The following is a 22575-nucleotide window of genomic DNA, read 5'->3' as shown; positions in this document are numbered from 1 at the left end:
CAGGCATTTTAAAGGAAAGCTGGAGGATGGGCAAGCTCAGCTAAAGTGATAGAAATAAGATTATGGCTGGAGAAGCATAAGGGCCAGAAATTGTGTAATCATTGTGAAAGGGTTCAGAGGGAAAAAAAGAGATCAATTGTGTATGTGGAGTTTCCAGGAGTCAGTACGGTATAGGTTATAGTTATGCCTAACATGATTTTATTCTACATCAGGGTTGAACTAGAGTGCTTGAAATCTAGTTTTATGAAATTAATGTGATTTAAAAAGATATGGGAAGAAATTGTTTTTGCACTACCAAATGTAACAAGGTCACTGCATCTCCATCTCAAGATACTGTACAAGTACATGCATCAACTGTAGCACCCCAGGGAACAATGAGTGGTCTGATAATGTTGCATATAAGTAATGCAACACAAGAGTCTGGGGTGGTTTGATAACATTACATACAGTTACCATAGCACTGTTGGAGCACAAAGGAGTGGATACTTCCTCTGGAGGCATTACACCTAGTATAAAAGAGCAAATACATCCTCAAGGGGCATTTCACCTGGTATAAGGGAAGTGGATACATCCTCTGGGAGCATCTTAAGTAATGCAACACAAGAGTCTGGGGTGGTCTCATAACATTACATACAGTTACCATAGCACTGTTGGAGCATAAAGGAGTGGATACTTCCTCTGGAGGCATTACACCTAGTATAAAAGAGCAAATACATCCTCAAGGGGTATTTCACCTGGTATAAGGGAAGTGGATACATCCTCTGGGGGCATCTTACCTGATCTAAAACAGTGGAAGTATCCTGGTTCTGCCTGGCCTCAGCAGAGAGTAAGGAACCTTCCAGGTCCATCCTCAGTGACTCTCTCCTCTGTAGATGACCATCTGCAAACATACATAAAGCATCCTTACTGTCCAATAATGCAGCTATTTACAACTGACGAAGCCAACAAAACAGATTCATCCTCCATTTTGAGGAAAGGATATATCATCAAATGAAAATAATATAAAATACAGTCATAAGATTTTTTAACTCAATCCTAGTCAAGAGCAACTGATAGTACCATTTTGTAATGTGAAGTATAAAAGAAAAAGTAAGAGTAAATTTCAGGAAATGAGCAAAAATTCCTTAATATTTGCAAATACAGGAGGATGAACTTTGATATGCATAATACCATACTGTCCTCTAAAATTATGGCTTATTTTCATCAAAGTTATAAATCATAAATAAGTGGCTGAAGGAATCTTCATAGATACATTCATAAGACTAATACTATGTGCAAACTTTTCAAACACCAAAATCCATATTACTGTTAAGTGAAGCCCAAAAACTACATTATTGTACAGATAATGTACACAACGAATATACATTACAAAGGTGCAACCAGCTTTCTTTCTTCATAATTCTGAGGAATAGAGTGAACATGCAAGTACTAGGACTCAGGTACAACATAGGTCCATCCTAAATTTGCCTTACTTTTTGAATTCATTATATGTTAGTATAACAAGGTGACGTACATCTACACCTTAGAAAAGAGAAGAATGAGGGGTAACCTATCACAATGTTGAAATTTTCAAAAGATATCAATGAAGTGGAAAGTGGACAGTACTTTGAGAGATGAAGGGACAGAGCAACCTGAAGACATAACATAAATTTAAGTACTAAACTTGTAAATGAGGATGTAAATAAATACTTTATAGTAAGAGTGATGGTTAACTGAAACAGACTGACTGAGGACATGGTTAATGTAGACAGTACACTCAAATTCAAGAGGCAGTACAACAGAAGACAGCATTCAAGAGATGGGGCCCCCCAAGTGTAAACTCCCTCCCCATACAGTACGCACAGGTAATTACAAATAGGTAATTACCACATATTTTCCTCAAACATCTGATTTATAACAAATTCGTCCACCACCCATCCTCATCTTTATCCTCTATCTTGCATTCAAACAACATTGCTGGGACCTCTATAACTTTAAAGACACCTTTTTTTGCCCTCCCAGACAATAACTTCTCTTTCCACACATTCCTCAATGCTTAAAGAAATTTGCCCCCCCATCACCCATACTATGACTCTTTCACTTCCATGATTCCCTTTGATGATATGCCCACTCCCAGGTATCTGAAATCATTTCTCCAAATTTTCTCCATTCAAACTCACATTTCAACTGACCTGTCCCTCTGCCCTACTAAACCTAATAATGTTGCTTTTATTCACATTTACTTTCAACTTCCTCCTTTCATACACTCTCCCAAACACAGACACCAACTTCTGAAGTTCCTCACTCAAATCTGCCGCCAGTGCTGTGTCATCAGCAAACAACGACTGACTCACTTCCCAAGCCCTATCATCCCTGACAGACTGAACTCTTGGCCCTGTCTTCAAGACCCTTGCATTTACCTCCCTCACCACCCCATGCATGAAAAAATAAACAATCATGCTGACATCACACAAACCTGATGCTGACCAACTTTCACCTGGAACCACTTACTCTCCTCTCTACCCACATGCACAAATGCTGTACTCTCTTGATAAAAACTTTTCATTGATCCTAGGAGCTTTCCTCCCATACCATAATTTCATAAGATCTTCCAAAAGACATCTCTATCAGCCCTATCATACGCTTCCTCCAGATCCATAAATGTCACATATAAATCCTTGTTTCTCTAAGTATTTCTCATACACATTCATTAAAGCAAACCCATGATCCACATATCCTCTTCTACTCCTGATAGTGAGAGATCAGTGATTATTGGTGCTTATGCATCTGGCCATGAGAGGCAAGTGTTTGGGGAGCTGATGAGTGATTGTGTCAGCAGTTTTAGTGCACAAGACCAGGTAATTGAAATGTGAAGGTAAGTGATGTGCAGCTGAGGGTACAACTGGTTCACATGGGGCATTTAATGTCATGAATGGAAACAGCGGGGAGCCTGCAAAATTGTGTGCTGAAAAAGAATGATGGTTGGGAATACCTGGTTTAAAAAGAGAGACATGCACAAGAATACATATGTGAGTAGGAGAGATGGTCAAGGGGCATTATTAGATTATGTAATAATTGATAGGTGCATAAAAGAGAGACTTTGGAGGTAAATGTGCTGAGAAAGACAGCTGGAGGGATGTCTGATCACTATCTTGTGGAGGCAAGGATGAAAATTTGTATAGGTTTTTGAAAAAGAGGAGACAATCTTGGAAGAAGAGAGTGGTGAGAGTAAGTGAAAAGGAGGTCCAGAGGAAGGTACAAGGGTTGAAAAAGAAGGCAAATGAGAGTTTGGGTTAGAAAATATCACTAAAGTTTAGGGAGGATGAAAAGACATTTTGGAAGGAGGTAAATAATATGTGAAAGAGAAGAGAACAAATGGGAACACCAGTGAAGGGGGCAAAATGGGAAGTGATAACAGGTATTGATGAAGTGAGGAGATGGAGTGAGTATTTTGATGGACTGTTAAATGTGTTTGTTGATAGAGCGGCAGATGTAGGGTGTTTTGGTCGGGGTGGTATGCGAAGTGAGAGTCACAGGGAGTGGTTTGGTGAAGAGAGAAGAGGTTGTGAAAGCCTTGTGGAAGATGAAATGCAGCAAGGTGGTGGGAGTGGATGGTATTGGAGATGAATTTAATAAGAAAGGTGGTGACTGTGTTGTTGATTGGTTAGTAAGGATATTCAATGTATATATGGGTCATGGTGAAGTGCCTTAGGATTAACAGAAGCATCTATAGTGCCTTTGTATGAAGGCAAAGGGGCTGAAGGTGAGTGCTTAAATTACATAGGTATAAGTCTATTGAGCATACTTGTTAAGTTGTATGAAGGATTGACTGAGAGGGTGAAGACAAGTAAAGAGCATCAGATTGGAAAGCAGTGTAGTTTCAGAAGTGGTGGAGGATGTGTGGATCTGGTGTTTGCTCTGAAGAATATTTGTAAGAAATACTTAGAAAAACAGATGGATTTGTATGGGGCATTTATGGACCTGGAAAAGGATTTTGCTAGGGTTGACAGTGATGCTTTGCGGAAGGTCTTAAGAATATATGGTGTTGGAGGTAAACTGCTAGAAGCAGAGAAGTTTTAATCAAGGGTATAAAGTGTGTGTATGAGTAGGAAGAGAGAGTGAATGGTTCCCAGTGAAAGTCAGTCTGCGGCAGGGGTGTGTGAAGTCACCAGGATTGTTTAATTTGTTTATGGATAGGGTGGTGAGGGAGGTAAATGCATGAGTCTTGGAGAAAGGGGGTAAGTATGCAATCTGTTGGGAATAAGAGGGCTTGGGATGAGTCAGTTGTTGCTGATGATACAGCACTGGTAATTTGATTTCAGTGAAAAACTGCAGAAATTGGTGACTAAGTTTGGAAGAGTGTGTGAAAGGAGAAAGTTGAGAGTAAATGTGAATAACAGCAAGGTTATTAGGTTCAGCAGAGTTGAGGGACAAGTTAATTAGGATGTGAGTTTGAATGGATAAAAATTGGAGGAAGCAGTGTTTTAGATATCTTAGAGTGGACTTAGCAGCAAATGGAACCATGAAAGAGGAAGTGAGACATAGGGTGGGGGAATGTTATCTTAGAGAGCAAAAATGGGTGTGTTTGAAGAAACAGTAGTTCCAATAATGTATGGTTGCAAGGCATGGGCTAGGGGTGGGCTTGTATGGAAGAGGGTGGATGAGTTGGGAATGAAATGTTTAAGAACAATATGAGGTGTGAGGTGGTTTGATCAAATAAGTATTGAAAGGGTAGGAGAGATGTGGGGTAATAAAAAGAGTGTGGTTGAGAGAGTATTAGAGGGTTTATTGAAAAGGTTTGGACATACACAGAGAATGGGAGAAGAAAGTTTAAGAGAGAGGATATATGTTTCAGAGGTGGATGGAATAAGGAGAAGTGGGAGACCAAACTGGATGTGGAAGGATGGAGTGAAAAAGATTCTGAGCGATCGGGGTCTGAACATGCAGGAGGGTGAGAGGCGTGCAAGGGATAGAGTGCATTGGAACAATGTGGTACCAGGGTTGATGTGCTGTCAATGGACAGAACCAAGGCATGTGAAACATGGTGTCTACATGGTTGTTTAATTTGTTTATGGAAGGGGTAGTTAGGGAGGTAAAGGCAAGAGTTCTGAAAGAGGGGCAAATATGCAGTCTGTTGTGGATGAGAGGGCTCGCGAAGTGAGTCAGTTGTTGTTCGCTGGTGATACAGCACTAGTGGCTGATTCGGGTGAGAAACTGCAGAAGCTGGTGACTGAGTCTGGTAAAGTGTGTGAACTAAGAAAATTGAGAGTAAATGTGAATAAGAGCAGGGTTATTAGAGTCAGTAGGGTTGAGGGACAAGTTAATTGGGAGGTAAGTTTGAACGGATGAAAATTGGAGGAAGCGAAGTGTTTTAGATATCTGAGAGTGGACTTAGCAGCAGATGGAACTATGGAAGCAGAAATGAGTCCCAGGGTGGGGGAGGGAACGAAGGTTCTGGGAGTGTTAAAGAAAGTGTGGAAAGTGAGAACGTTTGAAGGAATAGTGGTTCCAACAATGTTATATGGTTGCGAGGCGTGGGCTATAGATAGGGTTGTGTGGAGGAAGGTACATGTGTTGGAAATTAAATGTTTGAGGACAATATGTGGTGTGAGGTACTTTGATCAAGTAAGTAAAGAAAGGGTAAGAGAGATGTGTGGTTATAAAAAGAGTTTGGTTGAGAGAGCAGAAGAGGGTGAGTTGAAATTGTTTGGTCACATGGAGAGAATGTGTGAGGAAAATTGACAAAGAGAATACATGTGTCGGAGGTGGAGGGAAGAAGGAGAAGCAGGAGACTGAATTGGAGGTGGAAGGATGGAGTGAAAAAGATTTTGAGCAAATGGGGCCTGAAAATACAGAAGGGTGAAAGGCGTGCAAGTGACAGAGTGAATTGGAACGATGAGGTATATCAGGGTCAACATGCTGTCAATGGATTGAACCAGGCCATGTGAAGCATCTGCGATAAACCATGGAAAGGTCTGTGGGGCCTGGATATGGAAAGAGAGCTGTGGTTTTGATGCATTACATATGACAGCTAGAGACTGAGTGTGAATGAATGTGACCTTTTTGTCTGTTCCTGGTGATGCCTTACAGGAGGGAGGGATGCTATTTCATGTGTGGCTAGATGGTGACGGGAATGGATGAAGGCAGCAAGGATGGATATGTACATGTGTATATATGTATATGTCTATGTATGTATATATATGTATATGTTAAAATATATACGTATGTATATGTGTATGTGTGGGCGTTTATGCATATACATGTGTATGTGGGTGGGTTGGGCCATTCTTCGTCTGTTCTCTTGTGCTACCTTGCAAACGTGGGACAGTGGTTAAGTATATATATATATATATATATATATATATATATATATATATATATATATATATTTTTTTTTTTTTCATACGATTCGCCATTTCCCGCATTTGCGAGGTAGCGTTAAGAACAGAGGACTGGGCCTTAGAGGGAAAATCCTCACCTGGCCCCCTTCTCTGTTCCTTCTTTTGGAAAATTAAAAAAAAACGAGAGGGGAGGATTTCCAGCCACCCGCTCCCTCCCCTTTTAGTCGCCTTCTACGACACGCAGGGAATACGTGGGAAGTATTCTTTCTCCCCTATCCCCAGGGATAATATATATATATATATATATTATTATATATTATATTATATTCCTTGCCCTCCTTTCACCCTCCTGCATGTTCAGGCCCCGATCACACAAAATCTTTTTCACTCCATCTTTCCACCTCCAATTTGGTCTCCCTCTTCTCCTCGTTCCCTCCACCTCCGACACATATATCCTCTTGGTCAATCTTTCCTCACTCATTCTCTCCATGTGACCAAACCATTTCAAAACACCCTCTTCTGCTCTCTCAACCACGCTCTTCTTATTTCCACACATCTCTCTTACCCTTACGTTACTTACTCGATCAAACCACCTCACACCACACATTGTCCTCAAACATCTCATTTCCAGCACATCCATCCTCCTGAGCACAACACTATCCATAGTCCACGCCTCGCAACCATACAACATTGTTGGAACCACTATTCCTTCAAACATACCCATTTTTGCTTTCCGAGATAATGTTCTCGACTTCCACACATTCTTCAAGGCTCCCAGAATTTTCGCCCCCTCCCCCACCCTATGATCCACTTCCGCTTCCATGGTTCCATCCGCTGCCAGATCCACTCCCAGATATCTAAAACACTTCACCTCCTCCAGTTTTTCTCCATTCAAACTCACCTCCCAATTGAATTGACCCTCAACCCTACTGTACCTAATTACCTTGCTCTTATTCACATTTACTCTTAACTTTCTTCTTTCACACACTTTACCAAACTCAGTCACCAGCTTCTGCAGTTTCTCACATGAATCAGCCACCAGCGCTGTATCATCAGCGAACAACAACTGACTCACTTCCCAAGCTCTCTCATCCCCAACAGCCTTCATACTTGCCCCTCTTTCCAAAACTCTTGCATTCACCTCCCTAACAACCGGATCCATAAACAAATTAAACAACCATGGAGACATCACAAACCCCTGCCGCAAACCTACATTCACTGAGAACCAATCACTTTCCTCACTTCCTACACGTACATATGCCTTACATCCTCGATAAAAACTTTTCACTGCTTCTAACAACTTCTAACAACTTTTTTTTTTTTTTTCCAAAAGAAGGAACAGAGAAGAGGGCCAGGTGAGGATATTCCCTGAAAGGCCCAGTCCTCTGTTCTTAACGCTACCTCGCTATCGCGGGAAATAGCGAATAGCATGAAAAAAAAAAAAAAAAAAAAATATATATATATATATATATATATATATATATATATATATATATATATATATATATATATATATATATATATATATATATATATATATATATATATATATATATATATATATATATATATATATATATATCTTTTTTTCTTTTCATACTATTCGCCATTTCCCGCATTAGCGATGTAGCGTTGAGAACAGAGGACTGGGCCTTTGAGGGAATATCCTCACCTGGCCACCTTCTCTGTTCCCTCTTTTGGAAAATTAAAAAAAAAGCGAGAGGGGAGGATTTCCAGCCACCCGCTCCATATATATATATATATATATATATATATATATATATTATCCCTGGGGATAGGGGATTAAGAATACTTCCCACGTATTCCCTGCGTGTCGTAGAAGGCGACTAAAAGGGGAGGGAGCGGGGGGCTGGAAATCCTCCCCTCTCGTTTTTTTTTTAATTTTCCAAAAGAAGGAACAGAGGGGGCCAGGTGGGGATATTACAAAAAAGGCCCAGTCCTCTGTTCTTAACGCTACCTCGCTAACGCGGGAAATGGCGAATAGTTTAAAAGAAAAGAAGAATATATATATATATATATATATATTTTTTTTTTTTTTTTTTTTTTTTTTTTTTTTTTATACTTTGTCGCTGTCTCCCGCGTATTGCGAGGTAGCGCAAGGAAACAGACGAAAGAAATGGCCCAACCCCCCCCATACACATGTACATACACACGTCCACACACACAAATATACATACCTACACAGCTTTCCATGGTTTACCCCGGACGCTTCACATGCCTTGATTCAATCCACTGACAGCACGTCAACCCCTGTATACCACATCGCTCCAATTCACTCTATTCCTTGCCCTCCTTTCACCCTCCTGCATGTTCAGGCCCCGATCACACAAAATCTTTTTCACTCCATCTTTCCACCTCCAATTTGGTCTCCCTCTTCTCCTCGTTCCCTCCACCTCCGACACATATATCCTCTTGGTCAATCTTTCCTCACTCATTCTCTCCATGTGCCCAAACCATTTTAAAACACTCTCTTCTGCTCTCTCAACCATGCTCTTTTTATTTCCACACATCTCTCTTACCCTTACGTTACTTACTCGATCAAACCACCTCACACCACACATTGTCCTCAAACATCTCATTTCCAGCACATCCATCCTCCTGCGCACAACTCTATCCATAGCCCACGCCTCGCAACCATACAACATTGTTGGAACTACTATTCCTTCAAACATACCCATTTTTGCTTTCCGGGATAATGTTCTCGACTTCCACACATTTTTCAAGGCTCCCAGGATGTTTGAAGGAATAGTGGTTCCAACAATGTTGTATGGTTGCAAGGCGTGGGCTATGGATAGAGTTGTGCGCAGGAGGATGGACGTGCTGGAAATGAGATGTTTGAGGACAATGTGTGGTGTGAGGTGGTTTGATCGAGTAAGTAACGTAAGGGTAAGAGAGATGTGTGGAAATAAAAAGAGCGTGGTTGAGAGAGCAGAAGAGGGTGTTTTGAAATGGTTTGGGCACATGGAGAGAATGAGTGAGGAAAGATTGACCAAGAAGATATTAGTGTCGGAGGTGGAGGGAACGAGGAGAAGTTGGAGACCAAATTTTAAGTGGAAAGATGGAGTGAAAAAGATTTTGTGTGATCAGGGCCTGAACATGCAGGAGGGTGAAAGGAGGGCAAGGAATAGAGTGAATTGGATCGATGTGGTATACCGGGGTTGACGTGCTGTCAGTGGATTGAATCAGGGCATGTGAAGCGTCTGGGGTAAACCATGACAAGTTCTGTGGGGCCTGGATGTGGAAAGGGAGCTGTGGTTTTGGTGCATTATTAAATGACAGCTAGAGACTGAGTGTGAACGAATGGGGCCTTTGTTGTCTTTTCCTAGTGCTACCTCGCACACATGAAGGGGGAGGGGGTTGTTATTCCATGTGTGGCAAGGTGGCGATGGGAATAAATAAAGGCAGACAGTATGAATTATGTACATGTGTATACATGTATATGTCTGTGTGTGTATATATATGTGTACATTGAGATGTATAGGTATGTATATTTGCGTGTGTGGACATGTATGTATATACATGTGTATGTGGGTGGGTTGGGCTATTCTTCAAAGCAAACACCTGATCCACATATCTCTATCACTTCTGAAACCACACTGCTCCTCCCCAATCTGATGTTCCATATATGCCTTCACCCTCTCAATCAATAATCTTCCATACAATTTCCCAGGAATACTCAACAAACTTATGCCTCTGTAGTTTGAACACTCACCTTTATCCCCTTTTCCTTTGTACAATAGCACTATGCATGCATTATGCCAATCCTCAGGCACTTCACCATGATCCATACATACCCTTAATATCCTTACCAACCAATCAACAACACAGTCACTGCCTTTCTTGATAAATTCAACTGCAATACCATCCAAACCTGCTGCCTTGCCTGATTTCATCTGCAAAGCTTTCAATATCTCTTCTCTCTTAACTAAACCATTTTCCTGACTCCTCTCATTTCACACACCACCCCAATCAAAACACCCTACATCTGCCACTCTACCATCAAACACATTCAACAAACCTTCAAAATACTCATTCCATCTTCTCACTTCATCACTACCTGTTATTACTTCCCCCTTTGTTCCCTTCATCAATGTTCCCATTTGTTCTCTTGTCTTACACACATTATTTACCTCCTTCCAAAACAACTTTTTATTCTCCCTAAATTTTAATGATACTCTCTCACCCCAACTCTCATTTGCCCTCTTTTTCAACTCTTTCTCCTTCCTCTTGACTTGCTGCTTCCTTTTATTCATCTCCCCATCATTTGCACTCCTTCCTTGTATTGTGCAAATGCCTCTCTTTCTTTCATGAACAACTTTATTTCTTCATCCCACTACTCACTACCCTTTCTAATCTGCCCACCTCCCACCTTTCTCATGCCACATGCATCTTTTGCACATGTCATCGCTGCTTCCCTAAATACATCCCATTCCTACCTAACCCACTCCCCTCATGTCATTTGCTCTCACCTTTTGCCATTTTACACTCAATCTCTCCTGGTACTTCCTCACACTTGCTCTCACCACTCTCTTCTCCCAAACATTTTCTCTTCTTTTTTGAAAACCTCCTACCCCTGGAATCCCTTCTATGGGGCTCTCTAGAGCTTAAGATCCTAACCATGTCTACCAAATGACACTGAAAGTTGTAATCACATTATCCTATGTAAGTATAAGTATTCCCAAGAATACTTTCTGAATACCTTTGTCAGGAGCTCAACAAGGAAGTAAATCATGTAAAAATAATCTATATCTTTTTCATCATACTGTTGATTAGTAAGAGACACATCATTATACCTTGAGCGAAGACATCATGGGCTTGGCTTGGTCCTGATTCCATGTGGAGGATGGACGAGACAGTCATGGAGGCGAGAGGTGGGCGATCCACAGACATTGTGAGGACACCATCTACACTGACCGTCTGAGAGCACTCCACCTGTGACCACATCCCCCTCTTCTGCACCAGCTGGCAAGTCTGGTTATTCCTGCAGTATATGGTGACATCATGTTACCTGACTCCTCGCCCTTAACTCCACCACATCCTCAACACTCCACTGCACATCTGGTTACTCCCGCAGCAGATGGTGACTCTACATTATCTGACTCCTTGCTTCAAAGAAAACCACATTTCCCAACACCCCACTAAATCAGCTAACAAGTATGGTTGCTCATGCAGCAAATAGTGATATCATATTACCTGGTTCCTGGCCCAGCCTTCCACCAAATTCCCTACACCCAATTGCAATTTGGTTACTCAGATGAGAAATCAAACTAATTCCTTAACTAAAAAATAAGCCTTATGATGAAAAGTTCAGAGATACTCTCTATGACAGACATATTCAAAACATTAAATAGTTGTGACAACATAATGTGTGAAAATTCTCACTTCAGACAAATTCAACAGCAACAAATAACAGCATGAAAGTAAGATTCAACAGCCACAAATGACAGCATGAAAGTTAGATTCAGTAGCCACAAATAACAGCATGAAAGTAAAGGGAAGGTGTTACTGCAATGTGGGCAAAAGTTTTTCCACATACAGAATGGCTGAACACTAGAATAAACTACCTGCCGATGTAGTAACTAAGAAGGCTATAAATACTGCAGTGAGGACAGTGACATCAGTCAAGCTGCACCATAAATACGGCATTAAACAGCTGACCTGATTCCATCCTGAGAATAGCAGTGTACCATGGATTACCTAACCTTTACTAAGTTCACATGGTCCATCAGCATAGAGTGAGGTCAGAGCTTACATCTTTTGACCTAGACAACCCACCTTCACCCTTACTAATGGAAGCCCTGCCTTCTACTAGGTGCATCTATCAATGACACCTCCTTTTCCCTAGGAGAACAGCTTCTCCCAGACTGCATTCACGACCTAACTTTCCTGCTTCTTATATAACTGGGCATCATTGAGATAAGTCACTCAGGCAGATGATGTGCTCCAGACTACAAGCATACCACTCCAGTACCTGAAGTCTTGGCCAGGTGATTCCAGACTCAAGCAGCCCTTAGGGCACCTCCTCCAGTAGTGCCTCATCTCCAACATCTACCCTTAAGAGGATTAACATGGGACACTGCCACCAGCTGTTACAAGATGCAGCTGTAACCACAGGACCAATGGTGTTCCTGTAGCACAAGCACAAAGCATGTACAATGTTACACTCCTACAGAAGCTCTATGCAGACCTGACAGCCATGCATCTTTCACATGGGCTCCAAAGGATTCCTGCCAAGCCTGTCTCCTACATCTCACCCAGTTTTACTTGACCTTCCTACTACCATAATCCTTCATTTCCTGCAGTTCACTGCCCTGGGCTACCTCACCTTCTATACCTTACCCAACAAAGCGCTATTGTTACGGTTACTCTTGTTTCCATATCCCTCTCTCAGTTCCATCACTAAATGTACTAAACCCTAACACTCTCCATATGAACACCATCAAAATACCTTCAAATCAAGGCTAGACAAATACTTCAATAATAACTTAGCAAATAATCCAGTTTACCACAAATCATGTCTTTCTTTTTCAAAATCCAGGCACAAAGATGTTGATGAACTGGTAAGGAACTTTATCCAACTCCAAATTTTCTCATAAAATTTTCATGGAACTGTTTTTTACCATACTGGATGATACTATTTTTCTTTTTTCCTGTTGGCAGTTGAGCAAGAAGGAAAGGTAGATGGGTAGAAGCCTTATGCTCTATAATACTGTTTCTACCACATTTTTAGGATGAGACAACAAATAACCTCATTATGGACCATCAAGCTTCCTATCATCTCACCTTCCCATGCACTTCGGCAGTATATGATGACACCACATTACCTGATTCCTTGCCCAAATCCCTTTACATCCCACACACTGCAATGCAGCAGCATACCAGTTAGCACTTCTGGTTGCTCCGGCAGCAGGTGGTGACACCACATGACTTGAATCCTCATCCCCATCCCCACCAAATCCACCACATCCTACTGCAATTTGATTACTTAGATGAGAAATCAAACTAATTCCATATCTCAAAAATAAGCCTTATAAAGGAATGATTCAAAGCTCTAAAATCACTGTTTACAAAAAAAGTGCTGACTGCAAGATTTGAGAGATGTTTCCAAAATACTAAATAATTTTGACAACAACAGCATGAAAGTAATAGGAAGGTGTTATAGCAATGTGGGCTAAAGTTTTTTCACCTAAGGAATAGTTGAATACTGGAATCAACTACCTCTCAATGCAGTAACTAAGAAGGCTATAAATACTGTAGAAAGCTACCTGCCAAATGCAGTAAATAAGAAGGTTAGAAATACTGTAGAAAGGACAGTGACATCAAACAAGCTGCCACCATAATTACTGCATTAGACAGCTGACTTGACCCCACCCAGAGAAGTGCCATGTTTCATGGTTTGCCTAACCTTCATCAAGTTCACATAGCCCACTAGCATACAGTGAGGACAGATCTTGCATCTTTCAACCCCAACAAGCCACCTTCACCCTTAAGAATAGAAGTCCTGACTTCTCCTGGGTGCACCAATCAGGAATACCTCCTTTTCCCTATGGAAACAGCTTCTCCTCCCAGATCATCTCCATGACTCAACCTCTCTGTTTTTTATATACCTGTGCATCAACAAGACAGGTCATTCAGAAAGATGAGTGGTTCCAGACTACATACATTCCAGTACCTGACGTCTTGGCCATGTGACTCCAAACTTAAGCAACCCTTAGGGCATCTTCTTCAGTGGATGTCCCCTACATAATTTCTGATGTTTCATCTTCCTGGCAGATTTCTCTGTGGAGTTTCATCTCTAACAGTCACCCTTGACAGGACAAGCACAGACACTGCCTTCAGCTGTCATAAGATGCAGCTGTAACAACAGGACCAATGGCCATGTCCATGGTGTTTCTGAAGCAAAAGCATAAACAGCAGCCACCACTTGCTCCAGGACCAGAGCATCTTTCCCATGGGCCCCTGCTTCATCTCCCTATGTATCTGCACCACGGCACTCCCACCAAACCTGCCTCTTACATTTCACCCAATCTAAGTTGACCTTTTTACAACTAAAATCCTTCACATCCTGCAGATCACAGCCCTGAGCTACCTCATCTTCTGTACCTTACCCAACAAAGAAGTTGTTATTGTTACCCTTGTTTTCATACCCCTCTCTCTGTTCCATCACTAAATGTACTAAACCATAACATTCTCCATATGTATGAACATCATTAAAATACCTTCAATCAAAGCTAGACAAATAACTCAGAAATAACTTATCAGTACACATTTTAGTATACCACAAATCATGTCCTTCTTTTTTAAAATCAAGGCACAAACGAGATGCTGATAAACTGGTAGGAAATTTTATTCTAGGCAAACTTTCCCATAAAATTTTCATGGATGTATTCCCCCAATAAGAAGGATACTATTTTTCTATATTTTCTTTTAGCAGTTGAGCAAGAGGGAAGGAGGATAGGCAGGTGCCTTCTGCTCTACAATACAGTTTCTACCACTTTTCTAGGAACAGACAACAGATAACCTCATTACGGACCATCACGCTTTCTGATATTGGTTCTACCTATGTATTCCTGCAGCCCTAACCATATTAAATCCCATAAATCCTTGTGCAACAATACACAACTGGCACATTTTGTTGTTCCTGCAGCAGACAGTAACACCAAATGACCTGGCTCATCAACCCCATCCTCAACACAAACCCTACACCCCACTACACCAGCTAGCATGTCTGGTTTCTCCTGCAGCGTGTAGTGACAACATATTACCTGGCTTCACACCCCAAACCCCACTATACCATGTTCTATAAGTTCATAGTCCATAGGCCTAATACATACCTGCAGGTAGTCATAGAGTGGCACCATGAAGTTACTGCCACCCATAACCTATCACACTACCACAACTGGGTCACAACTAGCTATAAACTAAATATCATGCCTGTACTACTGGGTCACTGCCACCTATACAGACTTTCATATCACCAACACCATGGGGTCACTGGAAACCATACACTGACTACCATACCACCACCACTGGGTCACTGGCAGCTATAAACTGATTACCATATAGGCACTACAAGGTCAATGCCACCCATACACTGAATACCATACCAGCACAACCAGTAGGTCACAGTCAGCCATACAATATCAAACCACTACCACTAGTCAGTCATTGTCAGTCATACATTCTCATATCACCACCACCAGTGGTTCACTGTCAGCCATATATACTATCATACCACCCATGGGTCACTGTCAATCATGCACTATCATACTACCACCATCAGTGGGTCACTGTCAGCCATACACTGTCATACCACCAACACCACCAGCTAGTCACTGTCATAAAATATCATACCATCAATGGGTCACCGTCAGCAATACACTATCATGCTACGACCACCAATTGGTCGCTGTAAGCCATACAATATCATACCACCACCACCAGTGGGTCACTCAGCCATACAATATCATACCATCAGTGGGTCACTGCCAGCCATACACTATCATGCTACCACCACTAGTAGGTCAATGTCAGCCTTACACTATCATACCACCACAACCAATGGGTCACTTTCAGCCATACAATATCATACCACCACCACCACCAGTGGGTCAAAGTCAGCCATACACTATCATACTACCACCAACAGTGGGTCACTATCAGAAATACAATATCATACCACCACAACCAATGGATCACTTTCAGCCATACAATATCATACCACCACCACCAGTGGGTCAAAGTCAGCCATACACTATCATACTACCACCACTAGTGGGTCATGTCAGAAATACAATATCATACCACCACCACCAATGGGTCACTGTCAGCCATACATTATCATACCACCACCACCACCAGTAGGTTACTGTCGCCATACAATATCACACCACCACCACCAGTGGGTCACTGTCAGACATACACTATCATACCACCACAATCAGTGGGTCACTCAGCCATACAATATCATGCCACCAATGGGTCACTGTCAGACATGCAATATCATACCACCAGAGGGTCACTGTCAGCCAAGAATATCATACCATCAGTGGGACATTGTCAGCCATACACTATCATACTATCACCACCGGTAGGTCAATGTCAGCCATACACTATCATACCACCACAACCAGTGGGCCACTTTCAGCCATACAATAGCACAACGCCACCACCAGTGGGTCAAAGTTAGCCATACACTGTCATACCACCACCACCACCACCACCAGTGGGTCACTGTCAGAAATACAATATCATACCACCACCACCAATGGGTTACTGTCAGCCATACACTATCATACCACCACCATCACCACCAGTAGGTCACTGTCAGCCATACAATATCACACCACCACCACCATCAGTGGGTCACTTTCAGCCATACACTATCATACCACCACCATCACCAGTGGATCACCTTTAGCCATACACTATTATACCATCACAATCAGTGGGTCACTGTCAGCCATACAATGTCATGCCACCAATGGGTCACTGTCAATCATACAATATCATACCACCAGAGGGTCACTGTCAGCCATACACTATCATACTACCACCACCAGTGGGTCACTGTCAGCCATACACTATCATACTACCACCACCGGTAGGTCACTGTCAGAAATACAATATCATACCACCACCACCAATGGGTCACTGTCAGCCATACGTTATCATACCACCACCACCACCAGTAGGTCACTGTCAGCCATACAATATCACACCACCACCACCAGTGGGTCACTGTCAGCCATACACTATCATACCACCACCATTACCATTGAATCACCTTCAGCCATACACTATTATACCATCACAACCAGTGGGTCACTGTCAGCCATACAATATCACACCACCAGTGGGTCACCGTCAGCCATACACTATCGTACCACCACCACCAGAAGGTCACTGTCAGCCGTACACCATCATACCACCACCACCACCAGTAGGTCACTGTCAGCCGTACACTATGATACCACCACCACCAGTGGGTCACTGTCAGCCATACAATATCATACCACCAGTATGTCACTGTCAACCATAAACTACTATACCACTTCCATCACCGGTGGGTCACTTTCAGCCATACACTATCATACCACCTGTGGGTCACTGTCGGCCATACACTATCATAACAGCACCAGTTGGTCACTGTAAGCCATACACTATCATACCACCACCATCAGAGGGTCATAGCCATACAATATCATACCACTGGTGGGTCACTGTCAGCCATACACTATCATACCATCACCACCAGTGGATCACTGTCAGCCATACAAAATCATGCCACCAATGAGTCGCTGTCAGCCATACAATATCATACCACCAGAGGGTCACTGTCAGTCATACAATATCATACGATCAATGTGCCACTGTCAGCCATACAATATCGTACCATCACCACCAGTGAGCAACTGTCAGCCATAGATCATATCAACAGTGGGTCACTGTCCGATATACACTATCATACCACCAGTAGGTCACTGCAAGCCATATGATATCATACCAACAGTGGGTCACTGTCAGCCGTACAATATTATACCACCACTGGGTCCTTGTTAGCCTTATACAACCATACCACCACCCCAGTAGGCCACTATCAGCCATTACCATCATACCACCATCACTAACACCACTGTCACTGTCAATCATGGATCTTCATTTAAACTCCACAGGGTAAAATTTGAAAATATAAATGTAATATAGTGTAAACTGAAAAATCTAATTCGGAATATGTGTACAATATACCTAATAATGATCAAATTTAGAACATGGTGCGCCCCATCGAACTCCTGTGTTCTGTTACTATAAATCTCTAAGGAATTAAATATTGTCTAATCGTAGTGAAAAGTTGTAAAAGAAAAATTCTAACGACTCATAAAAAAATAAGCTATAAACTATGTTGTGTGATTAACATATAGGAAAATCTCTAACTTGTATAATAAAATAACCCAACCCTCCAACCCATACATTGTTGCGGGTTGGATGTGACCCCTAAACAAAAATGTGACTGCTTAAGCAATGATATATTCAACCATTTTCTGTTATGGTAATTCTTGGTCTGGTGTTTGTATGCATGACGTCCAACTATACACCTAATGCAAACGTGTCAGTTACAGTTCCTTGGCCTATCTCTCACAGTAATATCTAATACAAACAGCGTCAACAATGAATCAAGGGAGCGACGGCATATTCCTCATGACGGGATCTTAACATGTTGTAAGAGGGCAGTAACAACTGGTAATGACAATACACACACTTGGCGACTCACCTAAAGAAGGGCAGGTGAGTGTTGAAGGTGTCGGAAGTGTAGGGAGCGTGAGATATATATGGAAGGTAGGTATCGGTCCTGCAGTTGAGCTTGGTCTTCGTAACTATCATGTTGTCACTATGACCATCAGGCCGCATCTCGTACCTTGTCTCACACTCCCCGCACACGTCACTCTGATGAAGATTTTGATCAGCTACTATAATAATGCAGAACAATGAAAATATCTATTGAGTCTATGCTGCTTCATACTAAATTACTATGAGGGAGGGTAGCGGTTTGCGATTGACACAAAACATGATGGTCATGAACAATATGTCACATTACTAGGCGCGTGCTTTACCTCCTGCACAAAGACTTCCTCCCGTTCCGCTAAGTTGGACACAGAAGTCTGGAAGGCTGATAGAATTCCTCTCTTGAAGTTGGTAGCAATAGCGAGTTCCTCATTATGAGGACACAGGTGCTCTATCCTCCCTCCCTGGTAGCTAGAATCAGAAGAAACATTTTTGAGTTGTAGTAAAGAAATATATGGATGTATTGCAAGAAAATGTGGTTTCATTTCTTAAAATTTTTAGTACAGCTTAAGTCTGATTTGTTAAGAGAGAGAGATTAGTAGCTAGAACATTGAAGCCATCCAGTTTATTCTTGTGTAGGCCGGAAATATCTAGCTCACACACACACACACACACACACACACACACACACACACACAGTCATATATATATATATATATATATATATATATATATATATATATATATATATATATATATATATATATATATGAGTGATCAGGGCCTGAACATGCAGGAGGGTGAAAGTCGTGCAAGGAATAGAGTGAATTGGAACGATGTGGTATACCGGGGTCGACGTGCTATCAATGGATTGAACCAGGGCATGTGAAGCGTCTGGGGTAAACCATGGAAAGTTCTGTGGGGCCTGGATGTGTAAAGGGAGCTGTGGTTTCGGTGCATTATTGCATGACAGCTAGAGACTGAGTGTGAACGAATGGGGCCTTTGTTGTCTTTTCCTAGCGCTACCTCGCACACATGAGGGGGGAGAGGGTTGTTATTTCATGTGTGGCGAGGTGGCGATGGGAATGAATAAAGGCAGTATGAATTATGTACATGTGTATATATGTATATGTCTGTGTGTGTGTACACACACACACACACACACACACACACACACACACACATATATATATATATATATATATATATATATATATATATATATATATATATATATATATATATATATATATATATATATATATCTTTCTTTTTCTTTTCTTTCGTACTATTCGCCATTTCCCGCGTTAGCGAGGTAGCGTTAAGAACAGAGGACTGGGCCTTTGAGGAAATATCCTCACCTGGCCCCTTTCTCTGTTCCTTCTTTTGGAAAATTGGCAAAAACGAGAGGGGAGGATTTCCAGCCCCCCGCTCCCTCCCCTTTTAGTCGCCTTCTACGACACGCAGGGAATACGTGGGAAATATTCTTTCTCCCCTATCCCCAGGGATAACATATATATATATATATATATATATATATATATATATATATATATATATATATATATATATATATATATATATATGGTGTGGGAGGCAAGTTGTTAGAAGCAGTGAAAAGTTTTTATCGAGGATGTAAGGCACGTGTACGTGTAGGAAGAGAGGAAAGTGATTGGTTCACAGTGAATGTAGGTTTGCGGCAGGGGTGTGTGATGTCTCCATGGTTGTTTAATTTGTTTATGGATGGGGTTGTTAGGGAGGTGAATGCAAGAGTTTTGGAAAGAGGGGCAAGTATGAAGTCTGTTGTGGATGAGAGAGCTTGGGAAGTGAGTCAGTTGTTGTTCGCTGATGATACAGCGCTGGTGGCTGATTCATGTGAGAAACTGCAGAAGCTGGTGACTGAGTTTGGTAAAGTGTGTGAAAGAAGAAAGTTAAGAGTAAATGTGAATAAGAGCAAGGTTATTAGGTACAGTAGGGTTGAGGGTCAAGTCAATTGGGAGGTAAGTTTGAGTGGAGAAAAACTGGAGGAAGTAAAGTGTTTTAGATATCTGGGAGTGGATCTGGCAGCGGATGGAACCATGGAAGCGGAAGTGAATCATAGGGTTGGGGAGGGGGCGAAAATCCTGGGAGCCTTGAAGAATGTTTGGAAGTCGAGAACATTATCTCGGAAAGCAAAAATGGGTATGTTTGAAGGAATAGTGGTTCCAACAATGTTGTATGGTTGCGAGGCGTGGGCTATGGATAGAGTTGTGCGCAGGAGGGTGGATGTGCTGGAAATGAGATGTTTGAGGACAATGTGTGGTGTGAGGTGGTTTGATCGAGTAAGTAATGTAAGGGTAAGAGAGATGTGTGGAAATAAAAAGAGCGTGGTTGAGAGAGCAGAAGAGGGTGTTTTGAAATGGTTTGGGCACATGGAGAGAATGAGTGAGGAAAGATTGACCAAGAGGATAAATGTGTCGGAGGTGGAGGGAACGAGAAGTGGGAGACCAAATTGGAGGTGGAAAGATGGAGTGAAAAAGATTTTGAGTGATCGGGGCCTGAACATGCAGGAGGGTGAAAGGAGGGCAAGGAATAGAGTGAATTGGATGGATGTGGTATACCGGGGTTGACGTGCTGTCAGTGGATTGAATCAGGGCATGTGAAGCGTCTGGGGTAAACCATGGAAAGTTGTGTGGGGCCTGGATGTGGAAAGGGAGCTGTGGTTTCGGGCATTATTGCATGACAGCTAGAGACTGAGTGTGAACGAATGGGGCCTTTGTTGTATTTTCCTAGCGCTACCCTCGCACACATGAAGGGGGAGGGGGATGGTATTCCATGTGTGGCGAGGTGGCGATGGGAATGAATGAAGGCAGACAGTGTGAATTGTGTGCATGGGTATATATGTATGTGTCTGTGTGTATATATATGTGTACATTGAGATGTATGGGTATGTATATTTGCGTGTGTGGACGTGTATGTATATACATGTGTATGGGGGTGGGTTGGGCCATTTCTTTCGTCTGTTTCCTTGCGCTGCCTCGCAAACGCGGGAGACAGCGACAAAGCAAACTAAAAAAAAATAATATATATATATATATATATATATATATATATATATATTATATATATATATATATATATATGGATCTGGAGAAGGCATATGATAGAGCTGATAGAGATGCTCTGTGGAAGGTATTAAGAATATATGGTGTGGGAGGCAAGTTGTTAGAAGCAGTGAAAAGTTTCTATCGAATATGTAAGGCATGTGTACGTGTAGGAAGAGAGGAAAGTGATTGGTTCTCAGTGAATGTAGGTTTGCGGCAGGGGTGTGTGATGTCTCCATGGTTGTTTAATTTGTTTATGGATGGGGTTGTTAGGGAGGTGAATGCAAGAATTTTGGAAAGAGGGGCAAGTATGAAGTCTGTTGGGGATGAGAGAGCTTGGGAAGTGAGTCAGTTGTTGTTCGCTGATGATACAGCACTGGTGGCTGATTCATGTGAGAAACTGCAGAAGCTGGTGACTGAGTTTGGTAAAGTGTGTGAAAGAAGAAAGTTAAGAGTAAATGTGAATAAGAGCAAGGTAATTAGGTACAGTAGGGTTGAGGGTCAAGTCAATTGGGAGGTAAGTTTGAATGGAGAAAAAGTGGAGGAAGTAAAGTGTTTTAGATATCTGGGAGTGGATCTGGCAGCGGATGGAACCATGGAAGCGGAAGTGGATCATAGGGTGGGGGAGGGGGCGAAAATCCTGGGAGCCTTGAAGAATGTATGGAAGTCGAGAACATTATCTCGGAAAGCAAAAATGGGTATGTTTGAAGGAATAGTGGTTCCAACAATGTTGTATGGTTGCGAGGCGTGGGCTATGGATAGAGTTGTGCGCAGGAGGATGGATGTGCTGGAAATGAGATGTTTGAGGACAATGTGTGGTGTGAGGTGGTTTGATCGAGTAAGTAACGTAAGGGTAAGAGAGATGTGTG

The 22575-nt window shown here is 42.0% G+C and overlaps 1 protein-coding gene across 1 annotated transcript in view; it reads right to left on the bottom strand.

The window, feature by feature from the left end:
* The window catches only part of LOC139761481 (uncharacterized), a 248581-nt gene that overhangs the window by 223602 nt on the left and 2404 nt on the right, over nucleotides 1-22575 (bottom strand). Inside the window, exons 4-7 of the mRNA XM_071685735.1 lie at nucleotides 18953-19094; nucleotides 18613-18785; nucleotides 11135-11322; nucleotides 777-880 (exon numbers count right to left, since the gene is read on the bottom strand). Coding sequence (XP_071541836.1) covers nucleotides 777-880; nucleotides 11135-11322; nucleotides 18613-18785; nucleotides 18953-19094 — 607 coding nt within the window. The remainder of the gene's footprint in view (nucleotides 1-776; nucleotides 881-11134; nucleotides 11323-18612; nucleotides 18786-18952; nucleotides 19095-22575) is intronic.

The sequence above is a fragment of the Panulirus ornatus genome, chromosome 40 (genome assembly GCF_036320965.1).
Source record: "Panulirus ornatus isolate Po-2019 chromosome 40, ASM3632096v1, whole genome shotgun sequence".
NCBI lineage: Eukaryota > Metazoa > Arthropoda > Malacostraca > Decapoda > Palinuridae > Panulirus > Panulirus ornatus.
This window is presented reverse-complemented; position numbering and strand designations above follow the sequence as displayed.